The sequence below is a fragment of the Doryrhamphus excisus genome, chromosome 13 (genome assembly GCF_030265055.1).
Source record: "Doryrhamphus excisus isolate RoL2022-K1 chromosome 13, RoL_Dexc_1.0, whole genome shotgun sequence".
Taxonomy (NCBI): Eukaryota; Metazoa; Chordata; class Actinopteri; order Syngnathiformes; family Syngnathidae; genus Doryrhamphus; species Doryrhamphus excisus.
The window spans coordinates 19267816-19289653 of record NC_080478.1 but is presented as its reverse complement, the minus strand read 5'-3'; the positions used below and the strand labels follow the sequence as shown (position 1 = coordinate 19289653).

The 21838-nt window shown below is 37.7% G+C and overlaps 1 protein-coding gene across 1 annotated transcript in view; it reads right to left on the bottom strand.

The window, feature by feature from the left end:
* Positions 1 to 817: 817 nt before the first annotated feature.
* Positions 818 to 21838, bottom strand: part of LOC131140469 (leucine-rich repeat and immunoglobulin-like domain-containing nogo receptor-interacting protein 2) — a 53474-nt gene continuing 32453 nt past the window's right edge. Inside the window, exon 2 of the mRNA XM_058090930.1 lies at positions 818 to 7752. Within this exon, the coding sequence (XP_057946913.1) occupies positions 5834 to 7711 (1878 nt within the window). The 5' untranslated portion in view covers positions 7712 to 7752 and the 3' untranslated portion in view covers positions 818 to 5833. The remainder of the gene's footprint in view (positions 7753 to 21838) is intronic.

Genomic DNA, 21838 nt, shown 5'->3' with positions numbered 1-21838 from the left:
TTTTGTCAAATTTGTCCAAACAATTGTACCTTTAGTTGTAAAATGAACAAGAAACCGAAGAAACAAAGTGGTCTAATAATTTTTTTTCCATGACTGACATGCTAGGTGTTAGCATGCTAACCTTAACATTGTAGCATTGCTAGCATTAGCAATGTAAATATGTAGATAAATTAAATATTGATGGTGTAAATCACAATATGGGAGCACTACGATGCTCTGCGAATACTTTTGTAGTTTGCAACATCGATTTTTATTAACTTTTTGCGTTACTTGCCACCACTCTTCGTAAATATAGCATTAATGCTAATAGTAGCTATTTAGTAATAGCTTGAAATGAAAGTTGTGTTGCAAATAGAACATCTTTCCCACCATTTATTTGAAGGGTATGTTTGATATTTATTTTTCTTTTTGAAAATATACCCATAAATTTCTCAATAGGAAAAACAATTATACAACCTTGAATAGTTTTTTTTATCACAACAGAATCACGCAAAAAAAAAACAAAAAAAAAAAACACATCCCCGCCATACAAATCACCCCACCCCTATGGAGGACCAAAACTGCCAAAATAATAAATAAATAAATAAATAAATAAAAGTGAAAATAAAAACAAAAAATGAAAAAATATATACATAAATAAATAAATAAAAGCAAAAATAAATACAAAAATAAAAAACAAGATTCAAAAATTAAAAATAAATACAAAAATAAATGTAGAAATAAATACAAAAATAAATATATAAATAGAATTACATATCAATAAATAAAATATCAAAAAATTAAATACAAAAAAATTAATACAAATGGAAATCAAAACAAAAATAAAAAAATATATACATAAATAAATAAATAAAAGCAATTAAATTTAATTTTTGAATCTTGTTTTTTTATTTTTGTATTTATTTTTGCGTTTATTTATTTATTTATTTATGTATATATTTTTTTATTTTTGTTTTTATTTCCATTTATATTTATTTTTGTGTATTTAATTTTTTGATTTATTTTTTTAATTTTTGTTTTTATTTTCACTTTTATTTATTTATTTATTAGTTTGGCAGTTTTGGTCCTCCATACACCCCAACCCCTTGACACTGAAAATATTTCCAAACAAATAAACAATACAAGATTCCACTGAAATTGACACCTATTTAAATATCCAGAGCCCCCCCCTGTTGCACCCCAAGGGGGGGACGAATTGGAGGTGTGATAATAAATCAATCAAAAATGCTGGGAAATTTAAGCTATAAATCTGTGAGGCTTCGCTACGTCTTGTCCCAAAGAGCGTACAATCCGGTAAATCTCCGACTTATAGTATCTGACCGCCGAGTCTTTTATATCATATCAAAGGATTTTTTTTTTTTTTGGCAAAAAAAAAAAAAAAAAAAATCCTGTGATTTATCGTGTTATTATTAAAGCAGCTTTACGACGCTATCGTTGTTGCGGCAAGCTTTTCTCCCGTGATAGCTTCACTGCCCGGTTATTTTATTCGTGCTGCCTTGCAAAGTGACAGAGCTCACGCCTCACATGGAAGTATAGAGTATTATTCCGCCGATATCTGTTCAATTCCCATACGTATATTGGACTGCTTTGAAACATATGCAGCATTTCTTGTTAGGAGTGTAACGGTACATGTGTTAGTAATGTTTTTTTTTTTGTTTGTTTGTTTTGTTTTACTTCGAAGTTGGAAGTATTAATGATTCATAATAATTCAGGTAATTATCAGGTAATTACTGTTGCACTTCCGAAAAATGCTCAATGCTCAAAATGAAATTGTACTATATTATTACTGTATGATTATTAATATTTATGTCGTACTATTTTGTTACTGCTTCTTTAAAGGGATTCTTATGTGATGCTTATGTGAAACATAAACATATTGTTTTGCTTTTTTGTACATTTTCACACACAAGAAAAGTAGTCAATATGAGCTAGCTAACAATGAACGGCATTGGGATACACTGATATCGACTATGGAAACTATGGTTTAGTATATTTAGTATTCACGTACAGTGATGTAATCGATGCAGTATCTGGCCGTATTTAGTGAGTAATATTATTATTAGCTAACCGTTATTAGCTAACTCATATTAAGTTGTTTTATTGTGCTAGAATGCACAGAAAAGGGAGGTAAAGTATTGTGAATCATGGGGTAAAATTTCCCAAAAAGGTTCAATTCCCCAATTTCATGTTTTGCATTTCCCCCTAAGAACCGAGGTACGTAGCGACCCTATTGCGGTGTACCGTTGCAGTATCTTGCCGTATTTAGTGAGTAATTAGTACAAATACTTATGCTAGTTCTGTCAACAGTAGCATTGTGAGTGCTGTATCGTCAAAATAGGTATTTCCCATGATGTCAGTTATTAGCTAGCTCATATTAACTTGTTTTCAAACCTATATCGACTATGAAAACTATGTAAACTATAGTTTTAGTATATTTAGTATTCACGTACAGTGATGTAATCGATGCAGTATCTGGCCGTATTTAGTGAGTAATATTATTATTAGCTAACCGTTATTAGCTAACTCATGTTAACTTGTTTTATTGTGCTAGAATGCACAGAAAAGGGAGATAAATATGTGTTTTTGTTTCACATAAGGATTATGAATCATGGGGCAAAATTTCCCAAAAAAGTTCAATTCCCCAATTTCATGTTTTGCATTTCCCCCTAAGAACCGAGGTACGTAGCGACCCTATTCCGGTGTACCGTTGCAGTATCTTGCCGTATTTAGTGAGTAATTAGTACAAATACTTATGCTAGTTCTGTCAACAGTAGCATTGTGAGTGCTGTATCGTCAAAATAGGTATTTCCCATGACGTTCGTTATTAGCTAGCTCATATTAACTTGTTTTGACACCTATATCGACTATGAAAACTATGGTTTAGTATATTTAGTATTCACGTACAGTGATGATAACATGTAATCGATGCAGTATCTTGATGTATTTAGTGAGTAATTAGTACAAGGGAGATAAATATGTGATGTCCGTTATTAGCTAGCTCATATTAACTAGTTTTCTTGTGTGAGAATGCACAGAAACGGGAGATAAATATGTTTTTTAGTTTCACATAAGGATTATGAATCATGGGGCAAAATTTCCCAAAAAGGTTCAATTCCCCAATTTCATGTTTTGTATTTCCCATGATGTCAGTTATTAGCTAGCTCATATTAACTTGATTTCACACCTATATCGACTATGAAAACTATGGTTTAGTATATTTAGTATTCACGTACAGTGATGTAATCGATGCAGTATCTTGCCGTATTTAGTGAGTAATATTATTATTAGCTAACCGTTATTAGCTAACTCATATTAAGTTGTTTTATTGTGCTAGAATGCACAGAAAAGGGAGATAAATATGTGTTTTTGTTTGTGAATCATGGGGCAAAATTTTCCCAAAAAAGTTCGATTCCCCAATTTCATGTTTTGTATTTCCCATGATGTCAGTTATTAGCTAACTCATATTAACTCGATTTCAAACCTACGTATATCGACTATGAAAACTATGGTTTAGTACATTTAGCATTCACGTACAGTGATGTAATCGATGCAGTGTCTTGCCGTATTTAGTGAGTAATATTATTATTAGCTAACCGTTATTAGCTAACTCATATTAACTTGTTTTATTGTGCTAGAATGCACAGAAAAGGGGGATAAATATGTGTTTTTGTTTGTGAATCATGGGGCAAAATTTCCCCCCAAAAGTTCAATTCCCCAATTTCGTGTTTTGTATTTCCCATGATGTCCGTTATTAGCTAACTCATATTAACTCGTTTTCAAACCTACGTATATCGACTATGAAAACTATAGGTTTAGTATATTTAGTATTCACGTACAGTGATGTAATCGATGCAGTATCTTGCCGTATTTAGTGAGTAATATTATTATTAGCTAACCGTTATTAGCTAACTCATATTAACTTGTTTTATTGTGCTAGAATGCACAGAAAAGGGGGATAAATATGTGTTTTTGTTTCACATAAATATTGAGAATCATGAGGCAAAAATTCCGAAAAAATTTCACTTCCCGAATTTCGTGTTTTGCACTTCCCCCTTAGAACCGAGGTACGTAGCGACCCGATTGCGGTGTACCGTTGCAGTATCTTCCAGTATTTAGTGAGTAATTAGTACAAATACTTATGCTAGTTCTGTCAACAGTAGCATTGTGAGTGCTGTATCGTCAAAATAGGTATTTCCCATGATGTCAGTTATTAGCTAGCTCATATTAACTTGTTTTCACACCTATATCGACTATGGAAACTATGGTTTAGTATATTTAGTATTCACGTACAGTGATGTAATCGATGCAGTATCTTGCCGTATTTAGCTAGTAATATTATTATTAGCTAACCGTTATTAGCTAACTCATGTTAACTTGTTTTATTGTGCTAGAATGCACAGAAAAGGGAGATAAATATGTGTTTTTGTTTCACATAAGTATTTTTTGTTTCGTCAAAATAGGTATTTCCCATGATGTCAGTTATTAGCTAACTCATATTAACTTGTTTTCACACCTATATCGACTATGGAAACTATGGTTTAGTATATTTAGTATTCACGTACAGTGATGTAATCGATGCAGTATCTTGCCGTATTTAGTGAGTAATATTATTATTAGCTAACCGTTATTAGCTAACTCATGTTAACTTGTTTTATTGTGCTAGAATGCACAGAAAAGGGAGATAAATATGTTTTTTAGTTTCACATAAGGATTATGAATCATGGGGCAAAATTTCCCAAAAAGGTTCAATTCCCCAATTTCATGTTTTGTATTTCCCATGACGTCAGTTATTAGCTAACTCATATTAACTTGTTTCCATACCTATATCGACTATGAAAACTATGGTTTAGTATATTTAGTATTCACGTACAGTGATATAATCGATGCAGTATCTTGCCGTATTTAGTGAGTAATATTATTATTAGCTAACCGTTATTAGCTAACTCATGTTAACTTGTTTTATTGTGCTAGAATGCACAGAAAAGGGGCATAAATACGTGTTTTTGTTTCACATAAATATTGTGAATCATGAGGCAAAAATTCCGAAAAAATTTCAATTCCCGAATTTCGTGTTTTGCATTTCCCTCTTAGAACCGTAGCGTCATAGCGACGACCCCCATGATTACGGTGTACCGTTACACTCCTAATCTTTAGTGTAACATAATTTCGACTTTGCATACAAACACACAGTATATAATCTTGTGCGACAATACTGTTGTTACAAGGATCCAACAAGAAACAAAGATCCGTTAAAATACTCCGGGACCCCCGTCGTTTTTTTGTTTTTTTTTTTAAATATGATAAGAAAGGCAATGCGTGCACATGCACAAATAAAGAACACAAATGCAACATGCGCACACCGGTGCACGCACACAGGAACACAACACACACCTTTCACACTGCAGCTAAAGATGGGTATTGGAACGATTTAATCCCGACATATTGCAGTAACGATAGCTAGTATCGCCGCGTACTGAATACTTCCCGTTACCCCGTCCCCCCCCCCCTTGGTTGGTAGTTTCCGTGCTTCACTTTGATGTCACGGCGGCGAGTCGACAACATCGTTACTCATCACGTCAACCACTGATTACGCATGCCGAGCGCAGCACTATATCACTCCCCGATATTGATATGTTGGTTATAGTTTTATATTTTTATATGTATAATGCATGAGGACGCTATTTCATAAAAAAACACGTTCACGGTTTTCACTTTGATTAGTCACATGATCACCTCCAATTTGACAGCCACTATATTAGTACATCACTTTCATTGGGTCACAAATCCACTGCATCATAAAAAAAAAAAAAAAAAAAAAAAAAAAAAACAACGTTTATATCATTTTCATATTGACTCGTCGAGGGCCGCTTGTTTCCGTGACTTCGTTCGATGCCCCGTTTGACTTGCGAGGGACATACTCGATGTCAAAGTTGCTCTTATGGCGTCCTTTACCTCGACTCCAGGCGAACAGAAGCAGGAAGCAGAAAACGACGACACCTAGGAATGACAGGCATCCCATGGCGGTGGATATAATAATAGTCTTAATATCGATGGGGACGGTCATGTTGTACAACGCGGTCCCGTTCCCGTTCCCGTTCCCGAAAGTGTTGTTCGAGTCTGCGAAATAATTCGAGCTCCTGTTGGTATTGTGATACCGGTCCCCGACGCCTAGACTCTTGACAGCTAACGAAGCAGACAAGCTAGCGTTGCCGGCGGGGTTACTGGCGATACACAAGTACACGCCGCTGTCGTGGAGTTCCGCCGCTTTGATCTCCAGCGTTCCGTCCGATCGGACTTCCACGCGGCCGCTGCTCTTGGCCGTGACGTAGCGTCTGTGAGGCGTAATCCACGCCACCGACGGCCGCGGCGCCCCTTCCGCCGTGCAGCTCAACCGCGCCGGTTGACCCTCGTCGGCCATCAGGAGCTGCGTCGCGTTGGGTCCGATTTGAGGTTTAGTGCACGTCATGTACCGGGAAACCAACGGTTCCTTCAACTCCCGGAGAGTTTTCCCCAAGAGATACTCGGGGGCGCTGCATTCCGGTTGGATGTCAAGAATATGCAGGGACGGGGGGCGGTGGCTGTTCAGCAACCAGAGCAATCTGCAGTCGCACACCAACGGGTTCCCGCCCAGACAAAGTCTCTGGAGGCTATCCGGCGATGCAAACACCCCTTTCTCCAGGGAGTCCAAGCGGTTTTGTGACACATCCAGTAGTTTCAAAGATTTCAAGCCAATAAACGCAAAGGTCTCGATGGAAACAAGCTGAGCGCCTTGGAGACGGAGCTCCATCAAATGCGGGAGGTGGCCCAGCTCTCCTTGATGGATGTGCTGAATTCTGCAGAAGGACAAGTTGAGATGTGTGAGGTAGGGCAAGTGGCGCAACGCCGCGCCGGGGAAGGCAGAAAGATTAGTGTTTGTTACGAATAAGGTTGTGAGGTTGAGTCCGTGCAGCGAAAGCGGAGGGAGCGAGTCCAACCAGGGCCAGAAATCAATCTCTAGTCGGCGGAGAGACGATAGCCTCTTAAAGGAGAACGGCTTCAGGAAACTAATACGCAAGTGACGCATACAAAGCTGCACGAGGTTGTGTAGATGCGCCAGAGCGTCGGTGGGCACCACAGTGAGGTTGGAACGTTCCAGGGTCAGACTCCGGAGTCCGGTTAATCCGACGAAGGCCCTCTGAGAGACGAAAACAAGTTCGTTGTCGCCAACTTCAAGGGATGCCAATTTGCGCAGATCTTGAAAGGCGTGGTCCAGTAGAACCACCAGTCGGTTGTGGCTGAGGTCCAGGCGGGTGAGGTTGGTCAAGCCCGACAGGACCCCCGCGGGTACCAGCTGGAGCATGTTGCTGCGAAAGTTCAGCGAGCGGAGAGCAAGTTGACAACGGAACGATCCCGTTTCCACGACGCTGATGAGGTTGTCGCTGAGATCCAGGTCCTCCAGCTGCCCGAAGGAGGAGAAATTGTCCGGTGTGATGGTGCGTAACTTGTTCTTGCTGAGATCCAGGACCCGAGTCTCGATCGGGATGCCTTCGGGGATGGTGCTCAGTCGCCTGCGGTGGCAGCTCACTGACTTAGTCTGCGCGGAGCACTCGCATCGCGCCGGGCAGCTCAGGGCCGAACGGGCCAGGAGAAGCAGTACGGCCCCACCCAGGAGGAGGTGGCAGCGCAGGGATGGGTGTCGCATGACTCTTGTACCCACGGTGCCCACCGTCATCGCACGGCTCTATGCGTCCAGACCACCATCACGCTCAGGCCCTGTCAGACAGGAAAAAGAAACCCGTTAGATCCGTTTTATTCATTCATTCATTCATTGGCTGGAGCCTATCCCAGCTGTCTTCGGGTGAGAGGCGGCGTACACCCTGGACTGGTGGCCAGCCAATCACAGGGCACATATAGACAAACAACCATTCACACTCACATTCATACCTATGGACAATTTGGGAAATTAAATTAAATTAAATTAAATTAAATTAAATTAAATTAAATTAAATTAAATTAAATTAAATTAAATTAAATTAAATTAAATTAAATTAAATTAAATTAAATTAAATTTTATTTTATTTTATTTTATTTTATTTTATTTTATTTTATTTTATTTTATTTTATTTTATTTTATTTTATTTTATTTTATTTTATTTTATTTTATTTTATCAATTTCTACCGCTTATCCTCACAAGGGGTGCTGGAACCTATCCCAGCTGTCACCCTGGACTGGTGGCCAGCCAATCACAGGGCACATGTAGACAAACAACCATTCACACTCACATTCATACCGATGGACAATTTGGAGTCTCGCCCCAAGACAGCTGGGATAGGCTCCAGCACCCCCGCGACCCTTGTGAGGAAAAGCAGTAGAAAATGAATGAATGAATTAAACACAACCAGTCCAGGGTGTATCCGGCCTCTCTTCTAAAATCAGCTGGGATAGGCTCCAGCATACTTCCATCACCCTGGTGAGGATAAGCGGCACAGAAAATGGATGTATGGAATTATTATTCATTCATTCATTTTCTACCGCTTAGTCTCACAAGGGTCGAAAGGGGGTGCTGGAGCCTATCCCAGCTGTATTTGGGCAAGAGGCGGGCTACACCCAGCCAATCAAAGGGCACATATAGACAAACAACCATTCACACTCACATTCATACCAATGGACAATTTGGAAAATTAAATTAAATTAAATTAAATTAAATTAAATTAAATTAAATTAAATTAAATTAAATTAAATTAAATTAAATTAAATTAAATTTTATTTTATTTTATTTTATTTTATTTTATTTTATTTTATTTTATTTTATTTTATTTTATTTTATTTTATTTTATTTTATTTTATTTTATTTTATTTTATTTTATTTTATTTTATTTTATTTTATTTTATTTTATTTTATTTTATTTTATTTTATTTTATTTTATTTTATTTTATTTTATTTTATTTTATTTTATTTTATTTTATTTTATTTTATTTTATTTTATTTTATTTTATTTTATTTTATTTTATTTTATTTTATTTTATTTTATTTTATTTTATTTTAGTTATTCAATTTCTACCGCTTATCCTCACAAGGGTCACGGGAGTACTGGAACCTATCCCAGCTGTCTTGGGGTGAGAGGCGGGGTACACCCTGGACTGGTGGCCAGCCAATCACAGGGCACATATAGACAAACAACCATTCACACTCACATTCATACCTATGGACAATTTGGAAAATTAAATTAAATTAAATTAAATTAAATTAAATTAAATTAAATTAAATTAAATTAAATTAAATTAAATTAAATTAAATTAAATTAAATTAAATTAAATTAAATTAAATTAAATTAAATTAAATTAAATTAAATTAAATTAAATTAAATTTTATTTTATTTTATTTTATTTTATTTTATTTTATTTTATTTTATTTTATTTTATTTTATTTTATTTTATTTTATCAATTTCAATTTCATGCAGCCACCTTTTCACACCTTAAATCTCCTTAAACAGCCATAAAGTTCTCTAGTTCTCTTCCCCTTTAATGAACTGTCACTTTCCGAGGAGTCGGTGGAAATAACGGAATTAAACTCGGAGCAGAGCAGGGCACAACGTGAGAAATATCATCTGCGTTAAAAATGTTAACGTTCATCACAGGCTAGCACAAAAGGTTGCAGGCTAACTGGAGATGTCTTATGCTGAGAACGTCTTATGCTGAAGGAATGACCCTCATTACACGGCGGTGAGGGTAATAGCCTGGATGCTAATATTTTGTGCCAGCCTGTGCATATTTGGTGAGTGTCATAAATGAAGTGGCAGTAAATGTTTTGCTCCCATAATGCTAATCTCTAAGCATACATGACCCCCATTATGTATGTACTGTAGATCTACAAGGCATGCATTCATCTCACAGTTAAGAGACTTCGGATGGATTATGTAATGGTAATGGTAATGGTTTTATTTAATTTGAACATGCATCAGATTACAATTGAATGCATCCCATAATCAGTTCCCAGTTCCACATGCCCAAAAGGAGTAGGAAGAAGCAAAGCTTATTAAATCCTACCCCTCCATCTGGTACTCTTACAATCAGTAACTGTTACATTTGTTCACTTCCTGCTTTCCATAATATAATTTAATTTTATTTAATTGTATTTTTTTACTAGAATTTTTTTTTTTAATTTTTTTAAGTTTTTAATTTTTTGTATTTTTTTTCAACGGTTTTATTTCAGTTTTTTAATTAAAAAAATGTTTTTAATTTTTAATTTTTTAAATGGTTTTATTTCATTTGAACATGCATCAGATTACAATTGAATGCATCACATAATCAGTTCCCAGTTCCACATGTCCAAAAGGAGTAGGAAGAAGCAAAGCTTATTAAATCCTACCCCTCCATCTGGTACTTTTACAATCAGTAACTGTTACATTTGTTCACTTCCTGCTTTCCTAATATAATTGAAGTTATTTTTTTATTTAATTTTATTTAATTTAATTTAATTTTATTTAATTTTATTTAATTTTATTTATTGAGATCATATTTATCCTCTCTTGTAGAGAATTATTGGATGACATTTTTAGCTAATTGGTTATTTTTAGCCTTATGCATTATTTTAGCTGTTTGAAGATGAACTATATCAGCAAGTTGAAGTATTTGTGATTTTAGAAATAAGGACTTAGTATGTTCTCTGTAGGCGGCATTATGAATTATCCTTACTGGCATTTTTTTGCAGTACATTTAAGCGAGTGAAGATTGCTTTTATAGTTATTAGCCCATATTTCCACACAATAAGTAAGATATGGTAGAACCGGAGAGCAATAAAGAGTGTGGAGTGATTTCTGATTGAGAACAATTTTTTTTTGCTTTGTTCAATATTGAAATATTTCTGGCCATTTTATGTTGTATATTTGTAATATGAGGTTTTCCCAGCTCATATTTTCATCTATTGTGATCCCCAGAAATTTATTTTTGTTCACCCTTTTCAATATGGCTGAAAAATATTGGCTGAGGAAGATGCTAACGTGATGCCAACGGGCCACCGCGAGACAGTTGGGTTGGCAGTTTGAGCCTCCTAGCGTTACAATGAAACTGCTTTGACATATTTCTTGAATGTATCATATAACGCTAACTACTGAAATTTTCAATGAACGCCCATTCATTCAACACCCGACGTGTACGCTGAGACGGGGTAATGAGGGTAATGATGCAGAGTTCAACCATAAAACATGATGATCTCAGGGAAACGTTAGTCTTCCCCACTTGGAAAGACATCGACCTTGACAGAAAAAACACCTCCCACAGCCACAGGTTGTAGAATTGACAGACGGCTACGCAGACAGAGAGTCTGACCATAATTGCCTCATTACCAGGAGTATCTGTATTCAGCTCTTGGCTATATGTGCCAATTAGGGGTGCAAAAACCCATCCACGGGTGCCGGACAATTGAATGTATTATGGCAGGGGTCTCAAACTCAATTTACTTGGGGGGCCACTGGAGCTAGGGTCTGGGTGAGACTCGGCCACACTAGGTTTTCCAAAAAATAAACCCAAAAATGCATTTTCTACAATAAAAGCTCTGATAAAACATTCCACTGTTCTCAAATATCTTAATTTTTATTTTTCTACACAAAATAATATGAAAAATAAATAAATCAAGAATAAAGAAAATCAATCAATCAGTAATAAATAAATATAATAATAATAATAAAACGGCAAATAATAAAAAATTAAGAAACCACATATAGTTGGTGGGTAGACAAATTATTATTTTCAGATTAAAATGAACAAAGCATTATTAGAGCCCTGTAGACATGACAAAACACGACTATAGTCACATTTATACTCTTTTTATTTACAACATTTACAACTGCAGTGTCTTGAGACACATGCTAACTCGCAAACTAGACAGCTAGCGACCTAAACGGTAGCCTTCAAGTTATTTCCTTTCAACTTAAATCGCCAAAAACTTACCACTTCCACACGGATAGGGAGGATAACTATTAACAGTTATTTAACCTTTTACATGAACATTAATCAAACTTAATAATTTTTTTCTGGGCACGTGATACCATACAGCAGGGGTCTCAAACATGCGGCCCGCGGGCCAAATGTGGCCCGCAGGACACTAGTTTGAGGCCCTTGCCTTGATATTAAATTTTAATGAGAGCTAGCGACCTACACGGTAGCCTTCAAGTTATTTCCATTTAAACTTAAATAGACAAAAACCTACCACTTCCACACGGATAGGGAGGATAACTATTAACAGTTATTTAACCTTTAACATGAACATTAATCAAACGTAATAAATTTTTTCTGGGCACGTGATACCATACAGCAGGGGTCTCAAACACGCGGCTCGCGGGCCAAATGTCAAACATATCAAACATTCAACTTTCATATCAAGGTGGGGGCCTCAAACTAGTGTCCTGCGGGCCACATTTGGCCCGCGGGCCGCATGTTTGAGACCCATGTGTTATGGTATTAAGAAAAATCCCACTGATGTGAAATGTGTATTTATAAGGACTTAAGGACATTTTGCCCGGCTGCCGAGCTGAGCTGAGGCGATCCTGCTGAGGTCAGCAGATGACGAGGATCCAGACGGACACCAGCCCGACTTTAATGGTGAGTGACAGTCAAAACGTGCTTTGATGCGACAGGTGCCATTGAGCTGTCACCGACTCTCCACTCCTGCGACTCAGCACCGCTTGCATCTTTGACGTTTTTTTTTTTTTTTTTCGTTTTTTTTTATACCTCCATATCTCCATTCCTTGGATCTAACTCTCATCCTATCCACAATCCCGCCCTGGCGAAAGCATCAGTTCACTCCGCAATCCCTGCAGGCTTGTTTTTTTTTTTTTTTTTTTATCGATCGTAGCATAAGATACATCAGATGCCAGGGGGATGCAGCATGTAACAAAAGAGCAGGTGGTTGCCACGGCAACTACAAGCCATTACTCTCATCCGACCCCGTGTAGTCTGCCAATCAAATGAATGAAAAGCAGGACAAATACAGTAAGAGTTGTTTTATTCATGGTTCTTTGCCCCCCCCGTACAAATTGAATACGGCTCCGTTCATTCATTTTCCGCCGAGGCTTAGCCAAAGCCGAGTTGAAGGTGTTTCCGAGCCGTTTTTTCTGAGCCGTCTTTCCGACTGCCTCGCTTATTTGTCCACCTGTCTTTTTGCCCATCCATCTTGCGCTGCGGTAACTATCTCTGTCAGTCTACCTTATTATCTGTCCACAAGGCTGCTCCTGTCTCTGTGTATTTATCAGTCTGCCTTCAGCCGTCAGCGTATGTTCTACCCGGGGGGGGGTTTCTGTTTCATAATTACAGTCCAGTCGTCCAGTGCTGCGCTACCAAGCTGCATCAGGAATCGGTCCTCTCAATGAACCCACACAGCAGCCTTGGAGGTTATTCACCTATCATGCATATGATAACAGAATTCATTCATTTTCTACTGATTATCCATCACGAGGGTCGCAGAAGGGGTGCTGGAGTCTATCCCAGCTGTTTTCCTACACTCTGGACTGGTGGTCAGCCAATCACAGGGCACATATAGACAAACAACCATTCACACTCACATTCATACCTATGGACAATTTGGAGTCGCTAATTAACCTAGCATGTTTTTTTTTGGAATGTGGGAGGAAACCGGAGTACCCGGAGAAAACCCACGTATACACGGGGAGAACATGCAAACTCCACACAAGAGATAGCCGAAGGTGGAATCGAACCCTGGTCTCCTAGCTGTGAGGCCTGCACACTAATCACTAATCAGCCCGGTTGTAAACATTAATTTATTTATTTTGTACTGCTTATCCTCACAAGGGTTGCGGGCGTGCTGGAGCCTATCCCAGCTGTCTTGGGCCGAGAGGCGGGGTACACCCTGGACTGGTGGCCAGCCAATCACAGGGCACATATAGACAAACAACCATTCACACTCACATTCATACCTATGGACAATTTGGAGTCGCTAATTAACCTAGCATGTTTTTTTTTTGAATGTGGGAGGAAACCGGAGTACCCGGAGAAAACCCATGCATGCAAACTCCACACAGGGTGGAATCGCACCCTGGTCTCCTAGCTGTGAGGTCTGCACGCTAACTACTCGACCGCCGTGCCGCCCCACATAACAGAATTCATTCATTCATTTTCTACTGCTTATCCTCACGAGGGTCGCAGGGGGGTGCTGGAGCCTATCCCAGCTGTCTTCGGGCGAGAGGCGGGGTACACCCTGGACTGGTGGCCAGCCAATCACAGGGCACATATAGACAAACAACCATTCACACTCACATTCATACCTATGGACAATTTGGAGTCGCTAATTAACCTAGCATGTTTTTTTTTGGAATGTGGGAGGAAACCGGAGTACCCGGAAAAAACCCACGTATACACGGGGAGAACATGCAAACTCCACACAAGAGATAGCCGAAGGTGGAATCGAACCCTGGTCTCCTAGCTGTGAGGTCTGCACGTTAACCACTCGTGCCGTGCCGCCCCACATAATAACAGAATTCATTCATTCATTTTCTACACGAGGGTCGTGGGGGGTGCTGGAGCCTATCCCAGCTGTCTTCGGGGCGAGAGGCGGTGTACACCCTGGACTGGTGGCCAGCCAATCACAGGGCACATATAGACAAACAACCATTCACACTCACATTCATACCTATGGACAATTTGGAGTCGCTAATTAACCTAGCATGTTTTTTTTTTGGAATGTGGGAGGAAACCAGAGGAACCGGAGAAACCCCACGGGGAGAACATGCAAACTCCACACAAGAGATAACCGAGGGTGGAATCGAACCCTGGTCTCCTAGCTATGAGGTCTGCACGCGAACCACTTGTCTGCCGTCCAGCCCTAAATCCAATGAATCTATTTAAAATCGGTTCTGTTCCAGTACAGTGTGAACAGACAGATATATAATATATGACCATGTGTTTCGAAGCGCAAGGATAGGTGCGCCGCCCGCAGCGTGTGGAACCGAACCAATCTATCAATCATCACCTTGACTACGTATTGTAAGACCAGTGTTAGATATTTTAGGGAAGCTCCCATCAAATATACCTTAACTGACAGGGGGCCAAAAAATAGATACTAACTAATAAACCTGACCTGAATGTCATATGCAGAGAACCCCAAACCCCGCCCGCGTAGACCATTTCTTAGCTCCAGTGAATACTCAGGAACGTATTTTTAGAAGCACTCGGAGCCAAGTGTGGCATCGGCAAAAGTGGAAAGCAAACCTTAGAATTCTGGGTAAATGGTAATGGCGAGGAAGGGGGTCACCGAGAAGGGCAGCCTACAGGGGCTGAGCATTTTGGGATTCGGATGCGAATTGGATTAGAGTCACAGTGAAACTGCTTAGGATGTGACAACTGGAAAAAGGAGCTGCAGGCTGACGCATGAGTCACTGCGAGAGGGAAAAGACGAGGAAGAAAAATAAGACAGACGAGTGCGGAAATAAAGCGGAAACACACACAAAGACCTTGGTTTGATTTCCAATATTGGTTCATCCGAGGAAAACTACACAAAGCGATTGGGAAAAGACCAAGGAACGCCGTGTTGATTTCACACGATCTCGGTCTTTTGACATTAGAGCTGGGAATTGATCTGAGAAGACTTCGCTCAACTAAAGACAATTAATTTTTTAAAGCCACTCTCGGATACAATATTGATCTTTATGAGTCGTTATGAATTAATAATGAGGCTTCTTTGCTGACTTTTCTTCCCAGCTGTGAAGGTTTCCACTCAAGCTGTGATCTGCAACGTTTTCCAGCTTCAAAGTGTTAGCAGCGTCGCCGTCACCCCCATCATCATTTTGGAGTGGATTCTACAAATATAAATACCACACATTGTTGGAATAATAGTTTTAGTAGTAGTAGTATTAATGGTAATGGTTTTATGGTTTTATTTCATTTGAACATGCATCAGATTACAATTGAATGCATCACATAATCAGTTCCCAGTTCCACATTTGTTCACTTCCTGCTTTCCTAATATAATTGAATTTTATTTAATTGTATTTTTTTTTACTTAATTTTTTTAAATTTTTTAATTTTTTTTTATTTATTTTTCAATGGTTTTATTTCATTTGAACATGCATCAGATTACAATTGAATGCATCACATAATCAGTTCCCAGTTCCACATTTGTTCACTTCCTGCTTTCCTAATATAATTGAATTTTATTTAATTGTATTTTTTTTTACTTAATTTTTTTAAATTTTTTAATTTTTTTTTATTTATTTTTCAATGGTTTTATTTCATTTGAACATGCATCAGATTACAATTGAATGCATCACATAATCAGTTCCCAGTTCCACATTTGTTCACTTCCTGCTTTCCTAATATAATTGAATTTTATTTAATTGTATTTTTTTTTACTTAATTTTTTTAAATTTTTTAAATTTTTTTTATTTATTTTTCAATGTTTTTATTTCATTTGAACATGCATCAGATTACAATTGAATGCATCACATAATCAGTTCCCAGTTCCACATTTGTTCACTTCCTGCTTTATTAATATAATTTAATTTTATTTAATTGTATTTTTTTACTTAATTTTTTAATTTTTTTAAATTTTTTATTCATTTTTCAATGGTTTTATTTCATTTGAACAGGCATCAGATTACAATTGAATGCATCACATAATCAGTTCCCAGTTCCACATTTGTTCACTTCCTGCTTTCCTAATACAATTTAGTTTTATTTAATTGTATTTTTTTACTTAATTTTTTTTATTTTTTAAATTTATTTATTTATTTTTCAATGGTTTTATTTCATTTGAACATGCATCAGATTACAATTGAATGCATCCCATAATCAGTTCCCAGTTCCACATGTCCAAAAGGAGTAGGAAGAAGCAAAGCTTATTCAATCCTACCCCTCCATCTGGTACTTTTACAATCACTAACTGTTACATTTGTTCACTTCCTGCTTTCCATAATACAGTTTAAGGGTTTTTTTGTTTCTTTTATTTAAATAATGCACCTCGTACCGAAGTATTTACCGAAGTAAAAGTATTTGTGATTTTAAAAATAAGGAGTTAGTATGTTCTCTGTAGGCGGCATTATGAATTATCCTTACTGACCTTTTTTTGCAGTACATTTAGCGAGTGAAGATTTCTTTTATAGTTATTAGCCCATATTTCCACACAATAAGTAAGATATTTACTTATTATCTGTATACTCACAGTCAAGTTTGATATGGATGCTGTATGGTATCATGTACCCGGAAAAAATTATTACGTTTGATTAATGTTCATGTTAAAGGTTAAATAACTGTTAATAGTTATCCTCCCTATCCGTGTGGAAGTGGTAAGTTTTTGGCGATTTAAGTTGAAAGGAAATAACTCGAAGGCTACCGTTTAGGTCGCTAGCTAACTCTAGTTTGCGAGTTAGCATGTGTCTCAAGACCCTGCGGTTGCGCAATATGTTGTAAATAAAAAGAGTCGTGTTTTGTCATGTCTACTGGGCTCTAATAATGCTTTGGTAATTTTAATGTGAAAAAAAATAATTTGTCTACCCACCAACTATATGTGGTTTCTTAAGTTTTTATAATTTGCCGTTTCATTATTATTATTATTATTATTATTATTATTATTATTATATTTATTTATTACTGATTCATTTTCTTTATTCTTGATTTATTTATTTTTCATCTTATTTTGTGCAGAAAAATAAAAATTCAGATATTTGAGAACAGTGGAATTTTTTATCAGAGCTTTTTTTTGTTTGTATATTTGTAGTTTTTATATTTTTCTGTTTTTAATAAATATAAATAAATTTAAATATATATAAATTTAAATAAATACATTTATATAAATAAATTTATATAAATACATTTATATAAATACATTTATATAAATAAATTTTAAATAATTTAAAATCTGTTTTTAAATATATTTTTTTGGTTTTTTTTGGAAAACCTGATGCGGCCCCAGCCTTGCCCAGACCCCTAGCTCCAGTGGCCCCCAGGTAAATTGAGTTTGAGACCCCTGATTTAGCCTGATCCTGTATTATATAAACAATACTGAGATTTTCCCTGATACTCAGCTTTACAGACTTGGTCCTTTTTCTTTTTTTTTCTTTTCTTTTTTTTTTTTTTTTAGCAAATATGCATAATAATCTCAGCGATAAATCCTCTCTCCTCTTCCTACATCCTTGCTAACACGAGGCTTTGAATTCATTTGCATGCTTGCGACTATTTTTCACCTCACCTAAGAAGAGACGGCGTTATTGTTTTCCTTCGCATACATCAAAGAAGAATGACTCCTGCCGCCATTTTTGCAAAGAAATTTAAATCACTTGTTCCACTTGTATAGAAAACCTCACGGTATTTCTTCATAGGAGTCATATAAAAAAATATACCTTTTATTCATTTAATATATTAAACCTGTGCCCGACTGTGCTGCTTTGCTCATTTGCATGTATAATAACGACCATGAATAATGGAATTATTTCACATGAGCGAGTTAAAATGTAGGCGATTATGACTGCGGTGTGAGCATACAACGTAATATAGTGTGCATGATAATTAACCCGAGTGGACATGCTGTTAAAACATTAATTTTTCATGCCCCACAATGTATTGATGCATGTGTTATTTGAGTGTAAATTACCTTTACATCACACAAGCTTAGCTCGGTCATTTCATGTATAGGATTCGATAATAACGGCGATAACATATTCATGTATATATGACCTTTTTTAAAATTGACGCATCCACCTATACTTGGGGGATTGCATCTTTGTTGCTATGGTAACTGCTATGACACTTGTATGGATATACATATTCAGTATGTGGACTTAAACGTTGAACGTTTACCGCTTATCCTCACCCTGGACTGGTGGCCAGCCAATCACAGGGCACATATACTAGACAAACAACCATTCACACTCACATTCATACCTATGGATAATTTGGAGTCGCTAATTAACCTAGCATGTTTTTTTGCTAGGTTTAACAATAACAATAATTCATGGTTCCATTTATCACAGTGAGTCTTCCAGGTCCTGATGCAGCAAAACAGTCCCAGACCATCACACTACCACCACCATATTTTACTGTTGGAATAATGTTCATTCATTTTCTACCGCTTATCCTCATGAGGGTTGTCACCGGCTGTCTTCTTGGGGTGAGAGGCGGGGTATATGTACCCTTGACTGGTGGCCAGCCAATCACAGGGCACATATAGACAAACAACCATTCACACTCACATTCATACCTATGGACAATTTGGAGTCGCTAATTAAACTAGCATGTTTTTTTTCGGAATGTGGGAGGAAACCGGAGTACCCGGAAGAAAACCCACGCATAAGTGTGGAATTGAACTCGGGTCTCCTAGCTGTGAGGCCTGCATGCTAACCACTAGGTCACCTTGCAGCCTTGATATCCATTATTATTCATTCATTCATTCATGTTCTACCGCTTATCTTCACGAGGGTCACGGGGGATGCTGGAGCCTATCCCAGCTGTCTAGGGGGCGAGAGAGGCGTGGTACACCCTGGACTGGTGGCCAGCCAATCACAGGGCACATATAGACAAACAACCATTCACACTCACATTCATACCTATGGACAATTTGGAGTCGCTAATTAACCTAGCATGTTTTTGGAATGTGGGAGGAACCGGGGAATGACGAGGAAAACATTGTAACTCCACACAGAGATGGTTGAGGGTGGAATTGAACTTGGGTTTTTTAGCAGTGAGGCTTGCGCGCTAACCACTTAACCACCGTACAACCCCTCTAGGAAAACATTAATTAATTTTCTACTGCTTATCGTCACGAGGGTCGCGGGGGTTGCTGGAGCCTATTCCAGCTGTCTTCACCCTGGACTGGTGGCCAGCCAATCACAGGGCACATATAGACAAACAACCATTCACACTCACATTCATACCTATGGACAATTTGGAGTCGCTAATTAACCTAGCATGTTTTTGGAATGTGGGAGGAAATGGGGAATGACATGCAAACGAGAGTGGAATCGAACTCGAGTCTCCAAGCATTGAGGCCTGCATGCTAACCACTCATCCACCGTGCAGCCCTAGCTCAAAACGCAACTAAACCAATTTGAGAACAACAGAAGTAAATGAAACCTTTTGGCTATTCCATGCTAATACGGTATATTCGCCAACAAATACTAACAAGCCAAATTTCCATTGTGCGCTTCGCGACACACCAAATGACCACCGCGCAGAGTGCAAAAATGTCAGTGGAGTTTTCAATTACTCTTGGGATTTCGGAGGTGGAATCGTCTCGGCTAATTAGCGAATGTGCATCCAAACTCAAACCCAATTAGACAAGTCCAGTATGCACCGCCGGACCGCGCGTTGGTGAGGCATCAACAGCGGATCCTTCCACCGTCGGGCTCAATGTATGTCTAATGTGCCGCAGGCTTTATTCTGCGGGTTCTAAATTTAGACAGAAATACTTCATCATTGCTCATAGAGATAAATAGAGCGGTGCCTCAAAACAAGCTCTCTTTGAAATGAGTGAACATTTATGGATAAAGGCTCTCACTGTGGTTTGCTGGAGTCCCAAAGCTTTAAAAATTGCTTTGTGACCGTTTTCAGACTGATAGATTTCAATTTTTTTTTTCACCCAGGGTCTTGTAGGTTTAAAATTAGGTTATTATGTTACAAGAATAATGTAAAACACGACTATAGTCACATTTATACTCTTTTTATTTACAACATATTGCGCAACTGCAGGGTCTTGAGACACATGCTAACTCGCAAACTAGAGAGCACTAGCGACCTAAACGGTAGCCTTCAAGTTATTTCCTTTCAACTTAAATAGCCAAAAACTTACCACTTCCACACGGATAGGGAGGATAACTATTAACAGTTATTTAACCTTTAACATGAACATTAATCAAACGTAATAATTTTTTTCTGGGTACATGATACCATACAGCATCCATATCAAACTTTCATATCAAGGCTGGGGCCTCAAACTAGTGTCCTGCGGGCCGCGTGTTTGAGACCCCTGCTGTATGGTATCATGTACGCAGAAAAAATTATTACATTTTATTAATGTTCATGTTAAAGGTTAAATAACTGTTAATAGTTATCCTCCCTATCCGTGTGGAAGTGGTAAGTTTTTGGCTATTTAAGTTTAAAGGAAATAACTTGAAGGCTACCGTTTAGGTCGCTAGCTGTCTAGTTTGCGAGTTAGCATGTGTCTCAAGACCCTGCAGTTGCGCAATATGTTGTAAATAAAAAGAGTATAAATGTGACATTTGGCCCGCGGGCCGCGTGTTTGAGACCCCTGACGTTGATTGATTCCATTCCAATTACAAACAGTTCAAAAATAAATTATTACATTTTATTAATGTTCATGTTAAAGGTTAAACAACTGTTAATAGTTATCCTCCCTATCCGTGTGGAAGTGGTAAGTTTTTGGCTATTTAAGTTGAAAGGAAATAACTTGAAGGCTACCGTTTAGGTCGCTATAGCTCTCTAGTTTGCGAGTTAGCATGCGTCTCAAGACCCTGCAGTTGCGCAATATGTTGTAAATAAAAAGAGTATAAATGTGATATTTGGCCCGCGGGCCGCGTGTTTGAGACCCCTGACGTTGATTGATTCCATTCCAATTACAAACAGTTCACCAATGTTCCATGTTTTCGCCATTTATGGATACAGGCTCTCACTGTGGTTTGCTGGAGTCCCAAAGCTTTAAAAATTTCTTTGTGACCATTTTCAGACTGATAGATGTCAATTTTTTTATTTTTTTTTTCCGGGAATCACTTTTTCCACGCAGGGTCTTGTAGGTTTAAAATGAGGTTATTATGTTACAAGAATAATGTTAAAATATTATGGGAATAAATGGGAAAAATTTACGAGCATCCATATCAAACTTGCGCCCTGTGCCCCCT